The 22,154-nt window shown below is 46.1% G+C and overlaps 1 protein-coding gene across 4 annotated transcripts in view; it reads left to right on the top strand.

Annotated features, from left to right (window-relative positions):
- Window positions 1-22,154, top strand: part of mgaa (MAX dimerization protein MGA a) — a 42,582-nt gene that overhangs the window by 17,323 nt on the left and 3,105 nt on the right. For 3 of the 4 annotated variants that reach the window (XM_088308217.1, XM_088308234.1, XM_088308225.1), the window contains 8 exons: window positions 2,570-2,853; window positions 4,948-5,226; window positions 6,620-7,145; window positions 12,767-12,946; window positions 13,744-14,327; window positions 15,301-15,420; window positions 18,010-18,121; window positions 18,324-18,390. In XM_088308217.1, coding sequence (XP_088164343.1) covers window positions 2,570-2,853; window positions 4,948-5,226; window positions 6,620-7,145; window positions 12,767-12,946; window positions 13,744-14,327; window positions 15,301-15,420; window positions 18,010-18,121; window positions 18,324-18,390 — 2,152 coding nt within the window. The remainder of the gene's footprint in view (window positions 1-2,569; window positions 2,854-4,947; window positions 5,227-6,619; window positions 7,146-12,766; window positions 12,947-13,743; window positions 14,328-15,300; window positions 15,421-18,009; window positions 18,122-18,323; window positions 18,391-22,154) is intronic. The other variant, XM_088308244.1, reaches the window with a different exon arrangement.

Here is a 22,154-nt window from a genome sequence, read left to right on the forward strand (position 1 = left end):
AAAAAAAAAGAACAAAATAAATGAGATCTATTAAAAGGACATACAAAAAAAAATTTGATTTTCACAAGGCAAAGATATTATGAAGGAGGTGGGAAAGCCAGTAAATTATCAGCATATAGACTGAGAAAGCAGCAAGAGAACGCGATTCACAAAATAAAAAACCCGGACTCAAAAGTTCTGCATTATAAATTAAGCAAAATACAAAATTGCTTTGAACCATATTTTCAGAAATTATATGCCCGACCACAAACATGATGGGATGGAATGAGAGGCTTTTGGAAGGAAATTAACTTGCCCAAATTGACCGAGGAGCAGAGAAATAGTTTTGTAGCTAACATTTCGGTGAAAGAAATCAGTTTGGCTATGGCGCACCTGAAACCAAACAAGGCAGCAGGACCGGAGGGGTTCCCAGGACAGGCGATGTCGGTGACACTGATGTTGCAGTCAACATTTAAATGGATTTTGGAAGCAGGCATGGTTCCTCCCTTTTGGAAAGAGGCCGTAATATTGCTGATCCCGCAAGAAGGGTGGGATAAAGAGCAGTGTACCAATTACAGGCCGGTGAGTGTCTTGAATCAAGACAAATTTCCACCCATATATTAGCCAAGAGGGGAGAGAAATTACTACCAGCAATTATTGTCCTCTATCAGACGAGGGAGACAAACCCAAGATAATATTAGGAGGATTCAAAATGGCCGACTTCCTGTTCAATTTAGCGTGTGGCTCCCAGAGACTTCTTGGCTTTGTACAAACCTCATCAAATTTTCAAAAAGTTTGATGAATCTTTTTTTTTTTAAAATATCTGGGGGGGGCAAGAGCGAGCCAGTTTTAAAAATTGCACGACAAACTAATAAAATATTGATGATTTTGCAGGCGTGATTTGGATGCAAAGTTTCATGAGTTTTCATTCAAATTTAGAACCTCAAAATAAGCGACCTTGTAAACCTCCGTGGAGAAAAATATCAAATAAAATGATTTGTTTTAACTTTAACCAGTTGGTGGCGCTACCACTACGATCAAAAATAAGTTGGTAGATGTCTTCAGGGTAAGACTGTCCTCAAATTTAAAAATCTTCAGAAGATAGTATCATCTGATTTATGGTATGTGTGCTTTTGTTGCCACAGAGAATAATCAGATTTTGCGGCACCATAATGGCCTCGCCCTTTGCTGAAAGGTCACAAAATTCGTCAAGGAGAAGGATCAACGTCTTGAGGCTGTTCTGACAAATTTTCAGTCAGATTCGTTAAAAGGGCTCCGTGCAGTACATTAAAAAAAAAAAAAAAAAGATATATATATTTGTTCCCACCAGTTGGCGTTGTGTGTGTGTGTAGAAGAGAATAATAACAAATAGATGTCTTCAGGTCGGGCCGTTTTGTGTAAAGGTGAAGTTTTGGATTTTTTAGAGCAGTTATTAAGCATATCAGAGTCAGAGACTAAGAGCCACTTTTTTTCCGTTACTGCAAAGAGCCACATCATACACATGGGCACACATGAACAGCATCCTCATCCACGCACACAAAGAACCCTGCTCACACAGATTTATTGAATCAGTTATTTTCAACAGTTAACTTTGTGTGTACTTTCTCACACACACAAAGTCTCAGTTCAAGCAAGTCCACTAACAAAGTTAAAATAATTTTAAGAACATTTTTCTCTTATCATATGTTCATTTGGCACAGACCGGGCAAATATTTCCAACTCAGGCTTGTCTTGAATGTTACTAATCTCATCTAATGCCACGCTAAAATACTCCCATGCTTGAATGTCAGAGTGCAACTGCGATTCAACGGCCATATTAACATCCCATAATCTGCGTTCAACACTGTGGCGGGACGATTGGATGTTTGATTCGCTCCGTTTTAATTTGTCGTCTTCTCGAGACGATATTTAAATGGCGTCCCCTTCATTGTATGGTGCGATGTTCCAAGCCAGTTGATACGATGCAAGCCAGTGTTTTGTGAAATGTTTGAAAAACTGCATCTGCTTTTCTGCCTGACATTTCAAAGCAACCAATTTGTGCATGTGAAGTTCAGTCCCTTTTGGAAATTCCTGTTCGATGATGGAGTGAGTTGAAGTGACGCTGAAGATTGGAAGCTTAGAAATATGCGCCTATGCTGCGCGACATGTGAGACAGACCGGCTTGCCATTACGTTCAACAAAACAAGATCAACTCTCCCACTCCGTCAAAAAACATCCTGTGTTCTTCTTCATATTTTCATTTAACTATGCATTTTTCCCTGCCATTTTGAGAGCCAACTTATCGGAACTATTTTACAACACAAACGATGTCGCGCCAGAGATTTTCTTTTCGTGCGTTTTGACGTCACTCAAACAGGCTGACCGCGTGAGGGGGAATGAATGGCAGCGTCAGCCACGCATTTTTGACGCATGTCATGTGAAAGCTCCTGAAACTAGCCAATGAGCCGGATGAGGTTCGGGAGCCGCGGCTTGGCCAGGCCTGATCTAAAAAATGAAATGAAATGACATTTTTGGAAATTAAGCAACATTGAGCTATTTCTGGGCTCCCCAGCGGATTTCTGATGAAGGGAAATCTTGAATTTTTCCTCAGCAGGAAAGCCAGCAGAGCAAACGACGTCCAACCCGCAGTCCCCGAACCTTCTGGAGGAGTCGAGGGCATCCAGGCGTCTGACCATCCTCACCGAGGGGCGTTGGTCGTGCGACGAGGATCGCGATCAGGTGCTGAAGATGCTGTGCGAGGCCATGGCCCAGGACCGACTCAATAAGTCCTTTTGGGCCCTGAAGTACCAGATCAATCCCATCAGTCAGACGGTGGACGACAGCGGCACCATCCACTACAAAGTTCTCATCAGCAAACAAGATGGAGCTCGGCAGGTCGGTGCGAGCCTCAGGTTGACTCAGCGATTCTGAAATAGTGGGGGTGCGACGCTGAGGGGGGCGCGTGGGACCCTTGGGAACATGCTTTAATTTCCGCCTTAGTGCAGCTGAATGATGCATCGTTTTGGGACCGAAAAAGGCGATCTCAGACAACGCGAGTTTGAGCTCGGCCAAACTGTTTGTGCCCCTCGTTCACGCAGTGCTGGTTTTAAAAAAGCGTCGCCCTGTCGCTCGTTGTCCCGGAAGTGATATCTTTCGCCGCTCCTTAAACGCCCCGCGCCAAGCTATCTTGCGCCGCCGCAGAGCGGACTTTATTTGAACTATATGTAAGTCCGCGCACTGCGGAAGCAACAAGCGACGTGCTGGCAAATAAACGACTCTGCAAACAAGTAGCGTTCTAAACGAGGAGCCGAGCAAGGAGGCGCTAAACGCGCTAATCGCTAAAATAAATTGCTTGGATGTACGCTCGACTTTTATCCGAAGTCTGACTCCAACGGCGTTTGGGCGGAGAGCCGGCAGCTACGAACAGAAATGTTGTATTGCAACCATGACGTATCGAAACATCAAATAAAAAGAACACGGAAATGGCTGATGTCATCACGTCGTAGAGGTTCGATGTCAAACGTAGAGTAAATATTTATCATCTCATCAATATTTGCACAACAGAGTTCTCATAATAGCAGTTCTCAACATTTTATTTCTTATCAATTTAGCTTTGTTAAGGGATATTTTATTGACAATCTAACATCAATATACAAAGACAGAAAATAAATGGTAGTGGGGGGCCCGAATCGTTTTCTTCTCGGTAGTTCTTGTAGTTTTAGGGCGGCTTTGTTAGTTTTTATTAGTGTTAATTGTTTTCAAAAATGATTTGATTTATTTACTTTTAAAGAAAATGGAAAGAAAAAAATCATAAAAATTGGTTGCATAATGTACAAAAAGGTTGCTAGATCCCCACCAAATGTTACAGTTTGTGCGCATCTTTAGGCATATCCAAATCTTCCTCTGAAAATAAACTATGTTGTAATAATGAAGGTCTCAATAGTCCTAACATGTAATCTTCAACAGGAACCGATTAATGACATCTATAAAATCCAAAATATAGCGGGTGACCACTCTAATATTTTTGGCATATTAAGTGTGCATGCATGAGCGGTACGCGTGCACATACATTTTCAATCGACAGTTTTTGTACATTTTCTGACATTTCATCTGCATCACTTATAGATGTGAATAGAATTAAAATTATTGTTGCGGCCCCTTGGTCTTGAAATAATGACGTAGACTTTCAACTGGTGTCGAGAATCTTTTATGGCTGAACAATGAGTCCAGCATACTGCACCGTGAAAACATAAATTGTAACAGTAGTTTCCTTAATAATTCACATATCAACTATACGATAACGATAACGATAAATTATCGACCCCCCCCTCCTTTGGCTGCCAGGATGGCCGAGTGGTCTAAGGCGCCGCGTTCAGGACCCAGTCTCCCCAGGAGGCCTGGGTTTGAATCTCGAATTTCCCCATTGTGGGACTAATAAAGGCATTACAAAAAGAAAAAAAAACAATGGAGCAAATTCGACCTATCACTGCAATACTGGTCACAAACTCCCTCCATTGAAGAAATACAACCCGAGGTTTACGCATGCGCTGCTGAGCTAGCGTGACTCAAAACAAACAAAAAAAAAAACAAAAACGGGTGACTAAGGTGGACTTACCGGCGACTTGAGGAAACGCTTGCTTAATCGCTAAGCCGATAACAAGCACCGTAGGTCTAGTACACGAGACCTCCGTCGCATGGGAGGCGGGCGAACGTAGCAGTGAAGCCGCTAATGCGTATCTTTTTGTTTTTCACGGTTTTATAATACATTTTTGACGTGTTGAAAATGGTGAAAAATGAGTCTAAAAAGCTATGTTAAAAAAGAATTTTTTATTCGTAAAAAATGGTGATAGCCCGCCACTAAGTGTCGGTAAATCGAGCCACAAGAAAGTCAATTCTTTGCCAAGTCTCAAGTCCTAAATGTCAGCTACTGAAGTCATATGACTCAGTCCTCCACCTTATTTGTCAAAAAGTCTTCTCGTGCCCCTTCAGGGCGACCAAACCCACCATGTGCGGGAGGTGGAGCCCGTGGAAGCCTGGCAACGTGAGGTCACGGAGGAGGATTTTCTGGAGGACTCGCCTCAGAAACTTGATGAAAGCGACACTGAGGAGGGCTCCGAGGTCCCGCATGAACAGGCGCATACTTGGCGTGAGCACGGAGACGAGAGCGAAAGTGGCATCCAGATGCGTCTACCCTTCCTCAACGGAGTCTCAGCCGCCGGCTTTCTTTCAGCCAGCAAGAAGCAACCGGGAGGCGGGGACCCCATCCAGGTGAGCCCAGCGCCACGTCACCTTGCAAACTACATCCTAAGTGGTCAGTAACTAAGTAATTTTTCTTGGCACAGGTTGATGCGCTTTTACGGACTTGGGGTGTAGATCCACATCAATGTTTTCAAGAAATACTCTGCTTTGTGTGCAGCTCATGCAACAATCTTTACTTGTTTTCAAAATCGACAAAACCGCCCGCCTGCAATTTGATTTGACCTGATCGATCAATGACCCGAAATAGAATCCCGTTCACTCTGGGCTCATTCTATGCCGCCATTGGGTAGATGTGAACTCTGAAGTGAATCTACTTTTAGCCTCGTGAGCCTTTGCGTCGGCATCCGGCGGTTCGGTCAGTAGCGTTCCAAGTTTTTTGAGTGACTGGTAAAAACTCCGAAAGCCATTTTATTTACATAGAATGAAAACGACAAGCTACACTATGTGTGTTATTTTATTTTAACATTTCTTTAATTAAGACGCCCGTCTGTGCGGGTGTTAAAGAACCTTCCAGCCATGCATATTATTCAGCCAATCACAGATGCAAGCAGCAGGCAGGGGTGTTGCTTGAACAAACACGGCAATATCTCTGCGGTTGACCGACGCGCAAAATGTTTGCTAAGTGAGCATATGAGACAAACTGCGGTCATATGAACGTTAGCTGAAGTCAATCGCGTTTGGGTACATAGGGGCGACTGTGCTGAAGCCACACCAGCTTGATGAAGAATGTGCACACACACACGTCGTCCGGTGCTGGCAATTACCATATTTTCACGACCATAACGCGCGCTTTAAAGTCACAAATATTGTCGGCGCTCTGTAGTGTGACACACTAGTGTATAGACTGAGACCCATAGATCTGTACACGTGCTATTCTCTCAAGCACACTGAGTACAGGGCTTTCTGATTCTGACCCCCCTCACGGCATTTCAGAGTGCATGTTAGCACACCTTGCTGGTTAAAGTCTGAAACCAGAGTGCGCAAAATTGACTGTGACAAATAAATTGTGTGAATGCTCCTCCAGGATGGCCGAGTGGTCTAAGGCGCCGCGTTTCGGTCCCAGTCTCCCCAGGAGGCCTGGGTTCGAATCTCGAATTTCCCCATTGTGGGACTAATAAAGGGAATCTTATCTTATCTTATCTTTTGATGATGGTTTGAGGCAATCAGTTAGAACAGACCAGTATGTTCGTGCGGGAGAAAGCTGGGCAAAAGGACAGCTGTCCTCGATGTCGTGGTCTGTCTTCATGTTCATGTTAGTGAAAGAAAGAAACATCACAGCTTTAGACAACAGACAAAAGCTAGCATGCGCGAGCTAGCATGGTGGTCAAATAACAACAGTTATCGAGATGTCGGCTTTTCGAGCCAGATCCAGAGCATGATGACCAAGTGATTGTGTGTCCAGGTGAATGGGAAACTGTATCCTCTGGCCAAGATTCAGTTGGGCGAAATGGGGGCGCTCCACCCTGCCAACCGTCTGGCGGCATATCTTACTGGTCGCGTGCCAGCCACCAGGAAGCAGCGGGTTATTCCAAGCCAACAGATGTCCTTGCCCTGCCACGAGCTGATTTACCCAACCGCCACCTCCACGGCCACCGTTGCCTCCATGGCAACCGCCGCCTCCACAGCCACCGTCGCCTCCATGGCAACCGCCACCTCCACGGCCACCGTTGTCTCCATGGCAACCGCCGCCTCCACGGCCACCGTTGCCTCCATGGCAACCGCCGCCTCCACGGCCACCGTCGCCTCCAAGGCAATTGCTGCTATCACGGCGACCGGTACCTCCACATCAACCGCCGCCTCTGGCGCCCCCATAGCAACCGCCGCCTTCACGTCATGCACTAGTACAGCAACCTGGACCTCAACGGCGACCTCCACCTCTACGTCCGCCACCACTGTCACTTACTACCTCGTCCCACCTCCACCATCAGGTGAGCATCAAACAAAACTTGATCTCGAATAATGTGTTTAATATCTTTCACTAGTTCCCTAATCACTGTATTTTTAAATCGTGTCTTATATAGTTCACGAAGAAGTCCACTCAAAATGTAAAGCGATTCGGGGTAGATCATGAAGTCTCGCATGGGGTTCACTCAATTGGTCCCCATGCCAGGTTAAAATTGCGGAGCTCTGGCGCGATGGCACCAGTGTTTTGGGCTGGGCGATAAACCGAAAATGTACTGTTTCCAAAATTTCTTACAATAACCGACATTTTGCCCATGTCGGCAAATTCTGTTTTTAAAAAAGAAAAAAGAAAAGTCTTTTCTGTCTACAGCTATGTTCATGCCCCTTTAAGAGGGCTACAGCGCGTGTAGTCACGTGACTCCGCCCATCTGAACAAGAAAGAAAACTGACGACGCGGTCGTAGCTGGCGATTCAACCTTATCCTTCTTTTCGCCACGCCCACCACCGGGACAGGACGCAGGGCGCACACACACACACACACACACACGAGCCCAACAAAACACGAACACGTCTGCGGTCATTCGTCTCGGCTCACACACACAGACACACTTTCTTTTGCCGGACCACAGCGACAGTGACACTCGCTAGGCGACTTGGTTGTGATAGCAGCGAGCTGTTACAATTAGAGAAGACATACGTTTGATCGACTTTGGACTTGTGCTACTGTCTTATAGAACTATGTTGTTAAAACGTTTTTATTTTGTTTATTTATGTTGCTTTAAAGCCACAACAGTTGTCAAATAAAAGTTTTGGTTCTCAGCTCATTTTGGAGCAATGAACAGTTTGGAATGCGTGATCCTAAGTAGTCGACCAGAAAGTCTTTGCTATTGGATGGAAACCTAGTATGCCTATTCAGTACTAAACTAAAATACATTTACGAAACCTAGTTTAAAACTTTTTTTTGCATTTCCGTCTACTAAACTAGACGGAAATCTTTTTGAGTTTTCGTCGACTAAAACTAGACGAAAACTATCACGAATAGGAATGACTAAATGCGACGAAAACTAATGAGCATTTTTGCCCAAATGACCAAAATTAAATCTAAAATGCCTGCCAAAAACAACACTGGATGGCACCAATCTTCAACCATGCTCACGATTGGGCCGATCACACCAGCCGAGACGTCACAGCCACTCGAGCCAAAAAACTGTATCTAGAATTAGAATTAGAAATCCCTTTATTGTCATTGTACTCAAGAGTGCAATGAGATTAGAGAGCTCCCCCCTCCAGTGCAATACAACAATAATACAGACAAATATATAAATGAGATGAATAAGAGAGTGCAATGGAAAATAATACTGAAGGGTATATAAAAACACATCACGATGCTGTTCTGCAAGGTAAGGGTGGTCTCGTGTGTGTGTGAGAGTTCAGAATAGAGATGGCTCTCGGAAAGAAACTGTTTCTCAGTCTATTGGTCCTCGATTTGATGCACCTGTAGCGCCTGCCAGAGGGCATCAGGTCGAACAGGTGTGAGTTTGGGTGGGTATCGTCTTTGACGATGTTGAGAGCCCTTCTGAGGCACCGGGCGGTGTAGATGTCCGACAGTGAGGGGAGAGGGCAGTCAATAATCCTTTGCGCTGTTTTGCGCTGGAGCCTCACTCTGTCCGCCTCAGTGCAGCCGCCGTACCAGGTGGAGACACGGTACGTCAACAGGCTCTCGATGGACGAGTGGTAGAAGGCCAGCAGCAGCTTCCTGTCCAGGTTGAATTTCCTGAGGACTCTCAGGAAGTGCAGACGCTGGTGGACCTTCTTTACCACTGCTGTGGTGTTGTGAGTCCAAGAAAGGTCATCGGAGATCTGTACTCCCAGGAACTTGAACGTGTGGACCCTCTCCACACACACGCCGTCGATGCAGAGGGGGGGCGGCACCGTCTTGTTCCTCCTGAAGTCGACGACGATCTCCTTTGTTTTTGCAGTGTTAAGGTGCAGTCTGTTGTCCTCGCACCAAGCCGTCAGTCTCTGGACCTCCTCTCTGTAGGCTGTCTCGTCAGCTTCCGAGATCAGACCGACCACTGTCGTGTCGTCAGCAAACTTGACGATGGTATTGTTGCCGTGGGCCGGGCTGCAGTCGTAGGTGTAGAGGGCGTATAGGAGAGGGCTCAGCACGCATCCTTGAGGGGAACCGGTGCTTAGCGTGCGGGTGGAGGACGTGTAGGGGCCGAGCAACACAGTCTGGGGTCTGTTGGTCAGAAAGTCCTTAATCCAGATGCGTGTGAGGGCAGGGAGGCCGAGAGTGTCCAGTTTGGCGACGAGGATGTCTGGGATGATCGTGTTGAATGCCGAGCTGTAGTCCACAAAGAGCATCCTTGCATAGCTCTGCTGTTGTTCCAGGTGGCCCAGCACAACATGCAAAGCAGTGTCGATGGCATCCTCAGTGGATCTGTTAGCCCGGTATGCAAACTGGTAGGGGTCCAGAGTGGGAGGAAGGCAGTCCCTGATGTGCTGGAGAACCAGCCTCTCGAAGCACTTCATGATGACTGGTGTGAGAGCAAGAGGACGGTAGTCATTCAGGTGGACGGCTGGTGACTTTTTGGGGACAGGAATAATGGTGGAAGTTTTCAAGCAGGAGGGGATGACTGCTTGAGCCAGGGAGCGGTTGAAGATCCTGCAGAAAACATGTGACAGTTGGTGGGCACATGCTCTGAGGACCTTGCCTGGTATTCCGTCGGGTCCAGTAGCTTTCCTGGGGTTAACAGCCAGGAGCGCGCGCCTCACATCGTGTTCCTCTACGGTGAGTGGGGGGGAGTTGGAGCATGAAGTGCATGGGTGTGACGGTTGGGGCGAGTCAAAGCGAGCGAAGAAGCAGTTAAGCTCCTCTGCCAGCGATGCACTCGGGTCTTCCGCCACGGAAGTTGGTGATGCTCCGTAGACCCTGCCACACCTCCCGTGGTCTGTTGCTGGCAAGGTGGGCCTCCAGCCTCCCCTTGTAGATTGCCTTGGCTAGCTTGATGCCTTTGCTCAGGTCAGCACGAGCCACCCCGTACTGGGCTTTGTCGCCTGACCTGAAGGCAGCGTCACGGGCCTTGAGGAGAGCGCGAACCCTGCTGGACATCCAGGGCTTCGCATTTGGGAAGGTCCGTATGGTCCTGTGTAGGGACACAGTTTCCATGCAGAACTTGATGTAGTCCAGTACACAGTGCGTGTAGACATCAAGGTCCTGATGATCTAGCTTGTGCTCTCACCGGGGCGGCGTCACACTTCAGCCAGAAGTCGCAGCAACATCTCCTTAACGTTGTGAAGATGTCGATGCAACTTCTCCCCATGTTGTCCCCAAGTTATGCAAAGGACTATCAGTTTGACACCCAAATTCCCTCTAATACTCGTGTGGGGGTGTGCGTGCGTGAGTTGGTGTGTATAATAATATATCTTAATGTTATGTTATTAACATTTAGGAATCATTTGAAGTTTGATTTTTATGCTGACTACATTGAATTTTGCTGTCCAATTCCCATATTGCAGTCAGTTTTTTTTCCGAGCATGTCATATCGGGCTGCACAATTTATTGATATTGCAATAATGCCCTATGCAGTGTACGTGTCTCAAAGGCATGCAATCATTTTCTGATGGAATTCTATGCTTTTATGTGAATTTGACCAGTGTAATGCAAACTTAAATCACCACCAAATAGTTGGATATGGTTGCGGGGAATTACAATTAATTCCCGCATTTTCACAATCATAAGATGGACTTTAAAGACCCAAACAGACGAGGCGCCCTGTAATGCGGAGCACCTCGTGTATAGTCTGAGCCCCATAGTTCTGTACACGTGCTCTTTGCTTGAGCAACCCGTCTGACTACCTTGGACCATTTCACAGTGCTGGTAAAGTCTGAGACTACAACAAGACACAGAATTGATTCTGACAAATAAATTCTCTCAACAATACTGTCGGTGATGGTTTAAGACAGTCAGTTAGAACAGACCAGTATTTACGTGCGGGAGAAAGCTGGACAAAAGGGAAGCTGCCCACGATGTCGCAGTCTGTCTTATCATTCATGTTAGTGCAAGCAAAAAACATCACAGCTTTGGACAACAGACTCTGCAAAACAAATTAAAAAACTTTACCCAAAGCACGCCACTCACATCTGTCTAACCAGCCATCTGATTGGCCGAGGCTGAAAGACTCCCAGAATGCTTTTCAGTACCTGTTTTGTGTTATTTGTATTTCTTTTTGGGATATGAATGGCATGAGTGATGCGTGTTTGGTGTTCATTGTGTTTCTTAGTTTGATTGTTTGCTTGTATGCTGTTCAGTGATAGTTTTGTTTAAAACCATGACACTAAGGAGTGTGGTGACTAGTGACATCCCTCCCCTGACATTGATGAGCTCACCCTGTTCATCTCAATGTGTCTAACCAATGGCTGGCTATGTTGTCACAAAAGCTGCATTAACACTTGTCGGACTGCTCATGTCACGTGACTAAATAGTTTAGCCTTTCTGAGCTGTCTTTCTCAAGATGCGAGTTAGCATGTGCAAAGCCAGTACACGTGAGCTAGTATGCGTGGGCTAGCATGCGCCTGATGTCAGGCGGTGCGTCCAGTGTATGTGTTAAAAACAGAAATAGCACACACAACCTAGACTGCGCCTCGATGTACCTGATGGTCGTGAAAATACCTTACCTTGGAGTTGTGCGTCCCAGTGATCTGAGGAGCTGACTTGTCTGGATCTTTAGGGACCAGACAAAGCATAGCAAGAGAGCCATTATGAAAAAAAAAAAATATTGGCCACAGTTCTCCCTCGCCCGGACACGGGTCACCAGGGTCTGCCGCTGTAGTCAGGCCTGGAGGTGGGCTCATTGGAGAGCGCCTGGCGGGCGGGCCTGCGCCCACCTGGCCCGGCCGGGCTTAGCCCGAATTGGCAACGTGGGTGCCCCTTGCGAGGGGCCAAAGGGGTCGGGTGTCCTGTGAGCTGGCGGTGGCAAGAGCCAGGGATCTTTGCTCTCAGGACGTCACCACTCTGTCAGGGAAGGAACCGAGCCGGTGTGCGAGGCAGAGAAGTTCCGACTAGACAAAGTCGGGCTCACCTCCACACACAGCTCTTGTACCGGTCCTCTCCAGAGGGGTTGGACACTCTTCCGCTCTGGAGTTGACCAGGCCCCCCGGCTTGGTGCCTCTATGTTGGGACAAGAGGAGAGCCTCCTTCTGCCTTCGAGTCGGGGGACTGTTGTTCGTGCCTATATGCACCAAACATGAGTCCTTGGAGGGTGGGTGGAAAGCTCCTCTCCCGGGGGAATGCATATTCTGCAAAGTGGGCAATGACAGTGAGACCCGGAACGGCGTGATTGGGAGGAACGGCATACCCGATTGGTTTTCTGTTTCTGGACTTCTGTGCTCATCACGGATTGTCGACAACAAACACCATGTTCAAACATAAAGGTGTCCATAGGTCCTTGGGCCCACAACCATGAATCTAGTTTGAGCTTACCTGATCTCAAGTTGGTAACATCACACACGCCAACCAGTAGGGGATGGCAAACAAAAGAGTTTAAAGCCTTAGCTCAACAATTCAATCGTAAATAGTTGTCAATCGTGCGTTTAAAACAAACCACCAAAAATGTTTCACGGTCTTCAACGGTTCCATTTCCAGGTCCCTGCATCCCGATTCCACGCCTGCCCCACCCGGCAGTGCCCACATCCTCGACGGTCAGGATGATTCTGCGGCAGGTACAAAGTCCAACTGGCGTTCGCTACTACCGCAGACCGGATGGCAAACTGGTCCAGCTGATCCCCGTCAGCCAGCTGAGAGCGGCCAACCCGAGCAATATGGGTGAGTCCTCAAAAGCAAAATGAATCTTCAAACCAAACCCACCGCTGCCACCAACTGCCTAAGCCCAAGAGAATGAAAACACCATGCGAACGCCTCAAACGTTATTTATTTCATATTTGGTAGTCTGCAAGGGCTTTGTAAGTCATTTGTAACAATGTTTGTTGTCAATATTGTACATTATTGAAGCCGGGCCAAAAGCTGTTGGCGTTGACGTTAGAAAAGAAGTTCCAGGTCAACTCGATTATGTTACTCGAACATTAAACCCCGAAAAACGTGTCATAGTCCATTATCTCAACCGCTTCTCCTCACGAGGGTCTTTGGGCAGTAGGCGGGGTCACACCCTCAACTGGCTGCCAGCCAATCGCAGGGCACACAAAGATAAACAATCATATGCGCTCACATCTGGGGCCAATTTAGAGTGTCCCATTTAGTTAGCATGCATGTTTTGGGGATGTGGGAGCAAACCGGAGTACCCGAAGGAAACCCACGCAGTCACAGGAGAGCATGCCAACTCCACACAGGAAGGCCGGAGCCAGAATCAAACCCACAACCTCTGCGCTGTGAGGTCATTGTGATAACCAGTCGACCACCGTGCCGCCCGTGTCATAGTCCAACCAATGAAAACTCCAAATGGAGTCCACTTGTATAGCGCTCTATCTACATCATACGTTGTCGAATGCCTCATCTTCCATAATTTGTAAAACGTATCTGAGCGTCAGGGGAGATGGTTTTCTTAATTCACTTTTTGTAAAAAGTTTCCTGTAAACGCAGCATCATCTTCATGTTGTTGTCTTCAGGTTCCACCGGCGTCCTTGGGGCTCCTTCTCTTGCGGCTCCTGCGAGCAGCATTGCCGGCCCACATCTGCCAAGTGCTGGCTCCAGCCTTTCTGGCTTCAAATCGTTCACGGTGAACCGCTCGTTGCCACTCCTCCCCGATTCCACATCCTTGAGTCAAAACGGCACCACCTACAGAATCATTCCCGCCCCCTCCACAAAGGTGACGGCCCCTGTTTCCGCCAAGGCCACCGCCCCTGACCTCGTCATTTCAGAAGTCCGCAGCGTGCAAGCCCAGATTAAAACCACGACCCTCTTGAATAACCCGACGGATGTAATCAAGCGGACCCCTGGAGGGATTCCTATGGAGTTAAAAGTCTCACCCGCACTGTCCGCGCAGCCTCTTTTAAACAGATCCCCGGAGCCCGCCAGAGACCTGGCGGACCTGGATGTCGTCTATATTGTGGATAACGAGGACGATGTCCGCGACCCCCGGCGCGTCATCCAGGAGGTCAACCTGGTGGAGTCATCCAGCGATGAGACCGATCACTCGTCCGACTTAACGGATGACTTCAGTGACCAAGAGAGAAGCCGCCCTGTGGACACTGTAAGAAACATTGTCGTCAATGTTATGTTTTTTAATTATTTATATATATATATATATATATATATATATAAAGATGAATTTGCCGTCTTACAGCAGCAAAGATTTACCAGTCGATTTACGTTCCTACCCTCACCTTTGGTCACAAGCTGAGGGTCGCGACCAAAAGAACAAGATCTCGGATACAAGCGGCCAAAATGAGTTTCCTCCGAAGCGTGTCCGGGCTCTCCCTTCGAGATAGGGTGAGAAGCTCGGGCATCCGGGCGGGACTCAGTGTCGAGCCGCTGGTCCTCCACGTTGAGAGGAGCCAGATGAGGCGGCTCGGGCATCTGATTAGGACACCTGGTGAGGTGTTGCGGGCATGTCCCACCGGCAGGAGGCCCAGAGGCCGACCCAGGACACGCTGGAGGGACGATGTCTCCCGGCTGGCCTGGGAACGCCTGGGCATCCCTCCGACAGAGCTGGAAGATGTGGCTGGGGAGAGGGAAGTCTGGGCTTCCCTGCTGAAGCTGCTCCCCCCGCGACCCAACCCCCCGGATAAGCGGTGGATAATGGATGGATGAGAATACAAGGGAGTTTTGTGTTCATTTTTCTTTCTAATCGTCCGCAACAAAAAAAATGTCTTGAAAAAAAACTCGATATATTTCCAAAGCCTAGGTTATGGTATAGATGCATGCGTGCGTGAATGAATAATGAGACCAGTGGTAGCACTGGTTTTGTGCAACTGCTGAAAATGATTAGAGTGCATAGAGGCCGATGTTTGAGGAGCCATTGGACAGCAGATTTATCAGTCCAGCCCTACTTCAGTTTACCAGAAACCGAAAGCGGAGAAAATCACTGAAAGTCACTGTTTGTGACGCAAAATATTTTTTCAACGATAAAACATTGTCGTGTATTGTGAGATGCCCAAACCGCTTCGACTTGCGCCTTTTTCTTCTTTCTCTCTCTCATACGATTGTGTCACGTTCTTATGCAGAAACACGTCCACAATGCCTTGGAGAGGATGCGGCGGCACAGGATGTCGCAGATGGTTACCAAGTTAAAGAATGAACTCCAGCTGGAGGCCGTCGTGTCTACCGTTGCCACGTTGCATGAGGTGAGTGTGTGGTGCTTGCGCCGAGCGTATTTGGCGGCAGCACTTGGAGACTATCGTTTGGTCTTGTTGGGGTCAGTGGTGGAAGTAACAATGTCAGGTTCAATCAAATGAGAATTTCTTTTTTTTTTTTTTTTGTACAAAGAGCAAGGAAAGAAGACAATCAACTTAGTTTCTTTTACTTGTAGAGAGATGTTAATCAGCATGAATTTATGACCTTCGCACCACAATATGGAAAGCAAACAAAATACATGAAATGGAAATTTGAAATGAGAAAAAAAAGAGGTCTTCCATGAACAGCTAAAAGTGAAAAAAATATACAAACTATTCCAATTGTTCCGGGTTATTTTGTAGATCAACAATAAACCTGAAGCCACATTTTTGTCATCCACCTGAAATGTGCCAACATCAGGAATCAAAGAACAATATGTCAAGATCAAGATAAAGATGTCCTTTATTTGAGATGTTACGGCAGCAAAGATCGAGATCACACAGAGGCGGCGGCGTCATGTCGCCGTTCATGTACAACATTAGCAGCAGACATTCATAAAAAGCATGCAAAGAAACACAAATCCCCAAGTATATACACACGTCCATCCCACACCGTATACAAGTGGAAGTCAAAACGCTGCAATGATCAAAAATACTGCAGTGATGATGAACGCAGAGCGGCTTTTGTACATGCTCTGTTTTTTTCTCATTTTTCTTGTTTGTGGTTTTGCCCGCTGGTTGGGGACCGCAGCTTGTATCAGTGCTAAAATTCAGCCCCCCAAAAAGACTAGTGATTTAAGGATTTTTTTTTTTTTGTGGTGAGATTTACGCCCCCAAAGGGAGCTCAGCTTGTTGCAATATTGCTCGATGTGTTAGTTTTGTTGTCTAAAGCGGCGAGCGATCGCCACCAAAATGCAAATCTTGTCCACTTCAACCTGTGAATGTAGAAAAGCGTTCTGCACAACACTTTGGATTTATTGACATCAAACGTGAGCTCGTGTGATCACCTCCACAAAATGGATCGATTCTCCGCTGACACAGGCCGAAGCGGACAAGAGCAAGAACGCGCCACGAACCCCGACCGCTTATATTTCGCTCAAGTCGTGTCAACTCTCGAGGCGACGCGGCAAAAAGAAAATGTTGACTAACTTCAATTTGCGGATCAAAAAATATTGAAACTCAGCTTGTGAATGAAAAGATAAAGAAGTCCTTTAATAGTCCCACAATGTGGAAATTTGCAACAAAAAAAATGGGCCATGTTGGGCCTTTCAATAACTTTTTTTTTTGTTTGTTTTTCACACTGCCACTGTCTGTCGACTGAAAATGACATCACAGCGAAATATTAATGGGAAATATCCCGAAATGCTTTTTATGCCTCATTCACATGTCGTCAGTTCTGACTGCATCCATCAAGATCGCCTCCGCTGATTTGTCTTGAAATGAAATTGCTGGTATGTTGAGGATGCAAGAAAGAAAATTGACTTTGAAAACTATTTTGTGGGAAGAGATGTTTTTGGTGTGTGGTTGAATACACAAGTTATCCCATATTTGACTCTTTGTATTGCAAAGGAATTGCTCCACAATGTAAACTAGGTTTGGACCATATGGATGAGAAGACCCTCAGGAGATAAATGCAGGAAGATTGGATGAAGGCTGCAACACCGAGACACCTCAGAAACGATGGACTTTCATGCTGGAACCACAAAAGTCACGCTGGTCGACCTCTGCCATTTGTTATGTGTTTATAGTAGGGCTGTCAAAATGAAAGCGTTAACTCAGGTGATTAGTCCCCAGAAATTTAACTCGGTTAAACATTTTAACTCAACATCGTGTTCAAGTTACCAGTGGGCCTTGCAAACCGACACTGCTGGAGTGTGGCGCTCGAGGGCAGTTTCGAGAAATGTTTGGAAGAAAAATGCCTGCGAAGACGTCTCTATTTAGATCGTATTCAAGAATCCAAGAAAGCAATTCGAACAGTCTTGGAATTAAATATGCTTCATATTGGGTGCTTTTGCATCAATTCCAAGATATTATTCAAGTAAATATCTGGATCAAGCGTCGCAAAAAAATTGTTGAAAAATGTGATGAATCGCAATTAATCATGGATTTTTTTTTGTGATAAGTTATAATAAAAAAAATTAATCACTTGACAGCACTAGTTCGTACTGATGACTGCCATGGTTACATTACCCCCCCCCCCTTGATTCCTTCGAGAAGAAAGCATTGTTTAGCTCGGGATTCCCCAATAAAATGGAGGGCTGGACGGAGTGTGCCTCAGAAGAAAGTTGGAGCTGCATGAGCGCACCTCCGTTCGTTCTCCTCGCGAGTGAAAAGATCAACTCTTGTCTTCCTTTCGTTCATTTTGCCTGTGTTCAGTGAATGCTTAGGTGATGCAACCTGACAGTGGCGTAATTAATTGACAGTAAAAATGCAGTTGAACGTTTGTGTTTGTGGGCATTTCAAGTGTCTTTTTTTTTCCTTTTTCTTAAACTTATATTGATGTCTAAGCGTTGACTCGCTTCCGCTTTTTTAAGTATTTGCATTTCTACTCGCAGGAAGTTCAGCGTTTGAGTACTTTTGCCGCCTGTGTTTGTGTTTCAGGCCGTTCAGGTGATTGAGGAGCTCAGGGGCGACGAGAAGCGTCTGAGGAGGGAGAAGATGGCTCTGACCGGGCAGAGGGAGCGCTTGATGGCCACCCTCCTTCCCTCGCCACGTGAGTTCAACTTTTTGGGTCGTCCTGTCACTTAATCGATGACTGTGGCTCTGTTCGTAATCTGTCTTTTTCAACAATTAATCTTTGTGTAATGTCTGCCAAAGACACAACAAAGGAGTGGCCTTTAAGGTTGAAAGTCTATTAATGTTGCGTACAATATTTTATGAGAGCGAGAGTTTACGGACGTGCATGTCAATCATAGGTGACCTTCGCCGAGACGGCCTGGAAGGTGTCACCGAGACGATGAGATCTGCCAATAAAAGGAACCGGTAAGGAGTCGGGTTGTGGGAAAATGGTCATACAAGCTCACTTTATCAGTGATTAGGTGCTGGCGATTGCCAAGATATCGGATGAGAAATCAAACGACTGGGAAATAATAGCTCGCAGGGACATTTTGTTGAAAAATCCAAATCTGTGCTTCATTGTACTACTACTAAAGATGCACCTACGTCAGGTCCAAAGTTTCCATTATGTCACTTTTTTCTGAATTTTTTTGCTTTCGCCAATATGATGTGAAAATGATTCTTCTCGTTTTTTGTTTCTTAGCCTGAATTAAAGTCAAGAGCTGCTTTTTGGGGAAAAAACAGAAGCCGGTTCCCATTTTTAAGAGCAAGGTAGCTATGCAGAGTCTTGGGAATTATAGAGGAATAAAGTTAAAGAGCCATAGAGTGACGTTATAGGAACAGGCTCGACTGAGGACCGAATTGAGTATTTGTGAGCAACGGTATGGTTTCTAGCGCAGCTGCATTATTTGCCTTGAGGGTGTTGACAGAGGTCAGAAAGAGCTTCATTGTGTTTTTGTCAATCTAGAGAAAGTTCATGACAGGCTACCCAAAGAAGAAAGTCTAGAGTGGCAGTGAAGCACTGTCATGGAAGAAGGGTACAAGACGTGAGAGTTGAAGGACAGAGGTGAGGTGTGTTGTGCGCGCCGCCGGAGGAGTTGAAAGTGAAGGTGGAAATGCATCAGGGATCAACTTCATCTTTGCAATAGTGATGGGTAGGCTGACAGGGGATGTGAGACCATCATGTTCACAGATGGATGACATTGTGATCTGGAGGAGAAACATTTAAAAATGCAAAGGGTTAACGGATAACTTGGCAATGCATTAACCTAATGTGGTCTGCATGTCTAGCGACGGAGCCACGCACGAGTCTCCAGACATGCGTTTGCAAATCGTCCACAGCAGGACAAAGTCATATGTAAGAACACAGCCAATCAAGAGCCCCAGTGTAAACAGATCGCATGCTGATGGATTTATGTACGCAATTAATCATGTGGTTCAATGGACACATTTGCAGATTTTTGTCACATATTTGTGACTTCAGTCTAGGGCTGCACGATATTGGAAAAAACTGAGATTGCGAGGCTGCCATGTACATTGCGATATTGAAAGTAGAAAATTCCCACCAGATGACTCAAATAGCTCGATTTGGGAAGACTTTGCTTTGATTGTTATATAGCTCTGGGATAGCCACTTGAGAGAAATACGTGCGCCACGGCATTTTATACCTTTTGTCGAGCGTGCGGATCATTTTTTTAAACCTATGTTTTGTGACGGCGTTGAGTTGCTAGCACGGTGTCTTTCGCCCCGTGAAAAGTTATTGCATTCGTGATTTGTCGATGCTGTTTGGTAGGGCTGGGCGATATGGCTGAAAACTATATCGGTAGGAATGTATGTCATATCGATGTATATCGAATTAATTTATATATATATATATATATATATATATATTTGAAGAGCTGGGACTGTATGTGAATTTGGGAGGGTTCACCGGAGCGCCTCATCCAAACAGTCACTGGAATCAAAGAGTGTGAACGGACACGGGGATAGAGAACAACGTAGCTTTAATAGAACTCCAATCAATTCAACAGAGCTCAATAACTCACTTTCATTCTGGCGCTTACACGACGACGAAAAGTGTAGCAATCGCGCATCTGCAGCTAACGGACTCGATACGTCTTAGCTATCCAACAATATGCCCGACATAAATTAACGTAAATACAATGACCCATTAGCTGCCCGAAAACATGCCTGTTGTTAAATATGCAAATTAAACCGCAAACCAATACCTTTATAAACAGAGCAGTAATGAGGAATTTACAACAACTATTGAAATTAAAACAGGGAAAAGGGCAGAATTTCGGTTTTATTTTTAAATGTACAACGCACGCCGGCCTCCATTGAGACGGAAAAATTCTGGTGCTACGGGCCATTTCGTCCAGTGCGTGTCCGCGGAGGGTGCTTGTTAGCGGCTACACTGCTACGTACGCCCGCTTCCCTTGCGACGGAGATCTCGTGTACTAGAGCTACAGGCCGTTTGGTCCCGTGCGTGTCCGGGAGAGGGTGCTTGTCATCGGCTTAACTATTAAGCAAGCGTTTCCTCAAGTCGGCCGGTAAGTCCACTTTAGCCACCCGTTTTTTTGGTTTGTTTTGAATCACGCTAGCTCAGCGGCGCATGCGTAATCCTCATGTTGTATTTCCTCAATGGGAGGGAGTTTGTGACGAGTAGGGCAGTGAAAGGTCGAATTTGCTCCGTTGTTTTTTTCTTGGGATCGCTCGATACCATTTTCTAGGATATCACTCACCCACCCATCGCGATACATTTCGATATTGCATTATCGTCACAGCCCTACTGTTTGGACTTCTTATCATAAGGTGTTCCAATAAAGGTGTTTTTTGAGTCGATGGTTTTACATCAGGTCACACTAATGAGTCTGAACTGGTTATAAAGGGGCTCGTAATAGCATTCAAATGGTCGGACAGGTTTGTTGTATGGCCTCGTGTTGCACTGTCGGCAGAGGATTTTCTGCGTGTTGTATATTCCTTTTTATGGCCGAAATAATTCCGTATTTCGGATGTTGACTGTCTTTTGGGGACTAAATCTAGTGCCGCTTCTGCTGCCGTCTCTTCCTCTTGTTTTCAGTGAGAGTGGAGGCGGGGACTGTGAGCCGTTCACTAATTAGCAGGGGGGGGTGAGCAAGACGGTCTGTGTCGTCTCTACAATGTAGAGCATAGTCTAGCATGTTGCTTTTATGAAACAAACCATGTTCTAAAAAAAAAAACATCACACATTCTACCATGTGACTATTGCGCATGCGCACATGGCAATGTTTAAACGGCATAACGTGCAGGCCTACTTCAGTCATGCATTTGTAGAAAGACTGTACACATTTGTGACTGTGGTTACAGATATGGATTCTTTTTTACATATTTGTGGAAATTCACATTCCTAAATGGTTTTGCAACAATAATGGCCCTATAGCCTCGGTCCAGGTGGTTGGAATTGGAAGCCTCCATGAGTACCTGAGCTGTAATGCAAAAAATAAAATAAATATGCCACATGAGATTTTGATGAGAGTGCCTTGGTTGGATACCTGTGGTGGCCTCGTGTCCGCCAGCACCGGTCTTGCGGGATAACGAAAGTTTATTTTTTTTAAATCACTTGTAATATCAGCCATTGATGCACAGTTAACATTCATTTCTCTTTCTGTCTCAATTCAGAACATTTCTTGGTGCAATTCTGAGTCAATTTGCATTCCCCCTGTGAACAGAGAAGTTTAATAATTAAATCCAAACCACTGCCGTGCATACTTTTATTTTGAAGGTGGCGAAAACAAGCGCTTTTGGCGCGTGACCGTAATGCACCGTAAAGCACAGTATTAAAAATAAGAGCGGCGGCTGGCTTGACTTGGTCTTTGCGAATGGAGGCTGGCCTGACTGCAGTTTCTGATTCGGATAAAATGCGCGATGATGGTGACAAAAGAGAGTGTGGCCTGTGATGTCCATCCATCGTTCTAAGGTCTCGAGTGACTTGAGCCCCGGTCTCCTCGTATGAAGCTGGAATTGTTTTCTCAGTGAAATGTTTTCGACTGGGTATTTCGTAGCGTAGCTCTCGAGTGCGCGTCATGGAGCGAAAACCATAATTCTCAACTGTGCTATTCGGGCGCAGATCCTTGAAAATATACACAGAGATGCTGTGCGTGATAGACGTTGCCCTGGCAGAATTAAAAGCGAGTTTTGCTTGCAGTTGA

This window comes from Idiotropiscis lumnitzeri, chromosome 1 (genome assembly GCF_059441095.1).
Source record: "Idiotropiscis lumnitzeri isolate Australia: NSW breed Sydney's pygmy pipehorse chromosome 1, RoL_Ilum_1.0, whole genome shotgun sequence".
In the NCBI taxonomy this organism is placed as follows: domain Eukaryota; kingdom Metazoa; phylum Chordata; class Actinopteri; order Syngnathiformes; family Syngnathidae; genus Idiotropiscis; species Idiotropiscis lumnitzeri.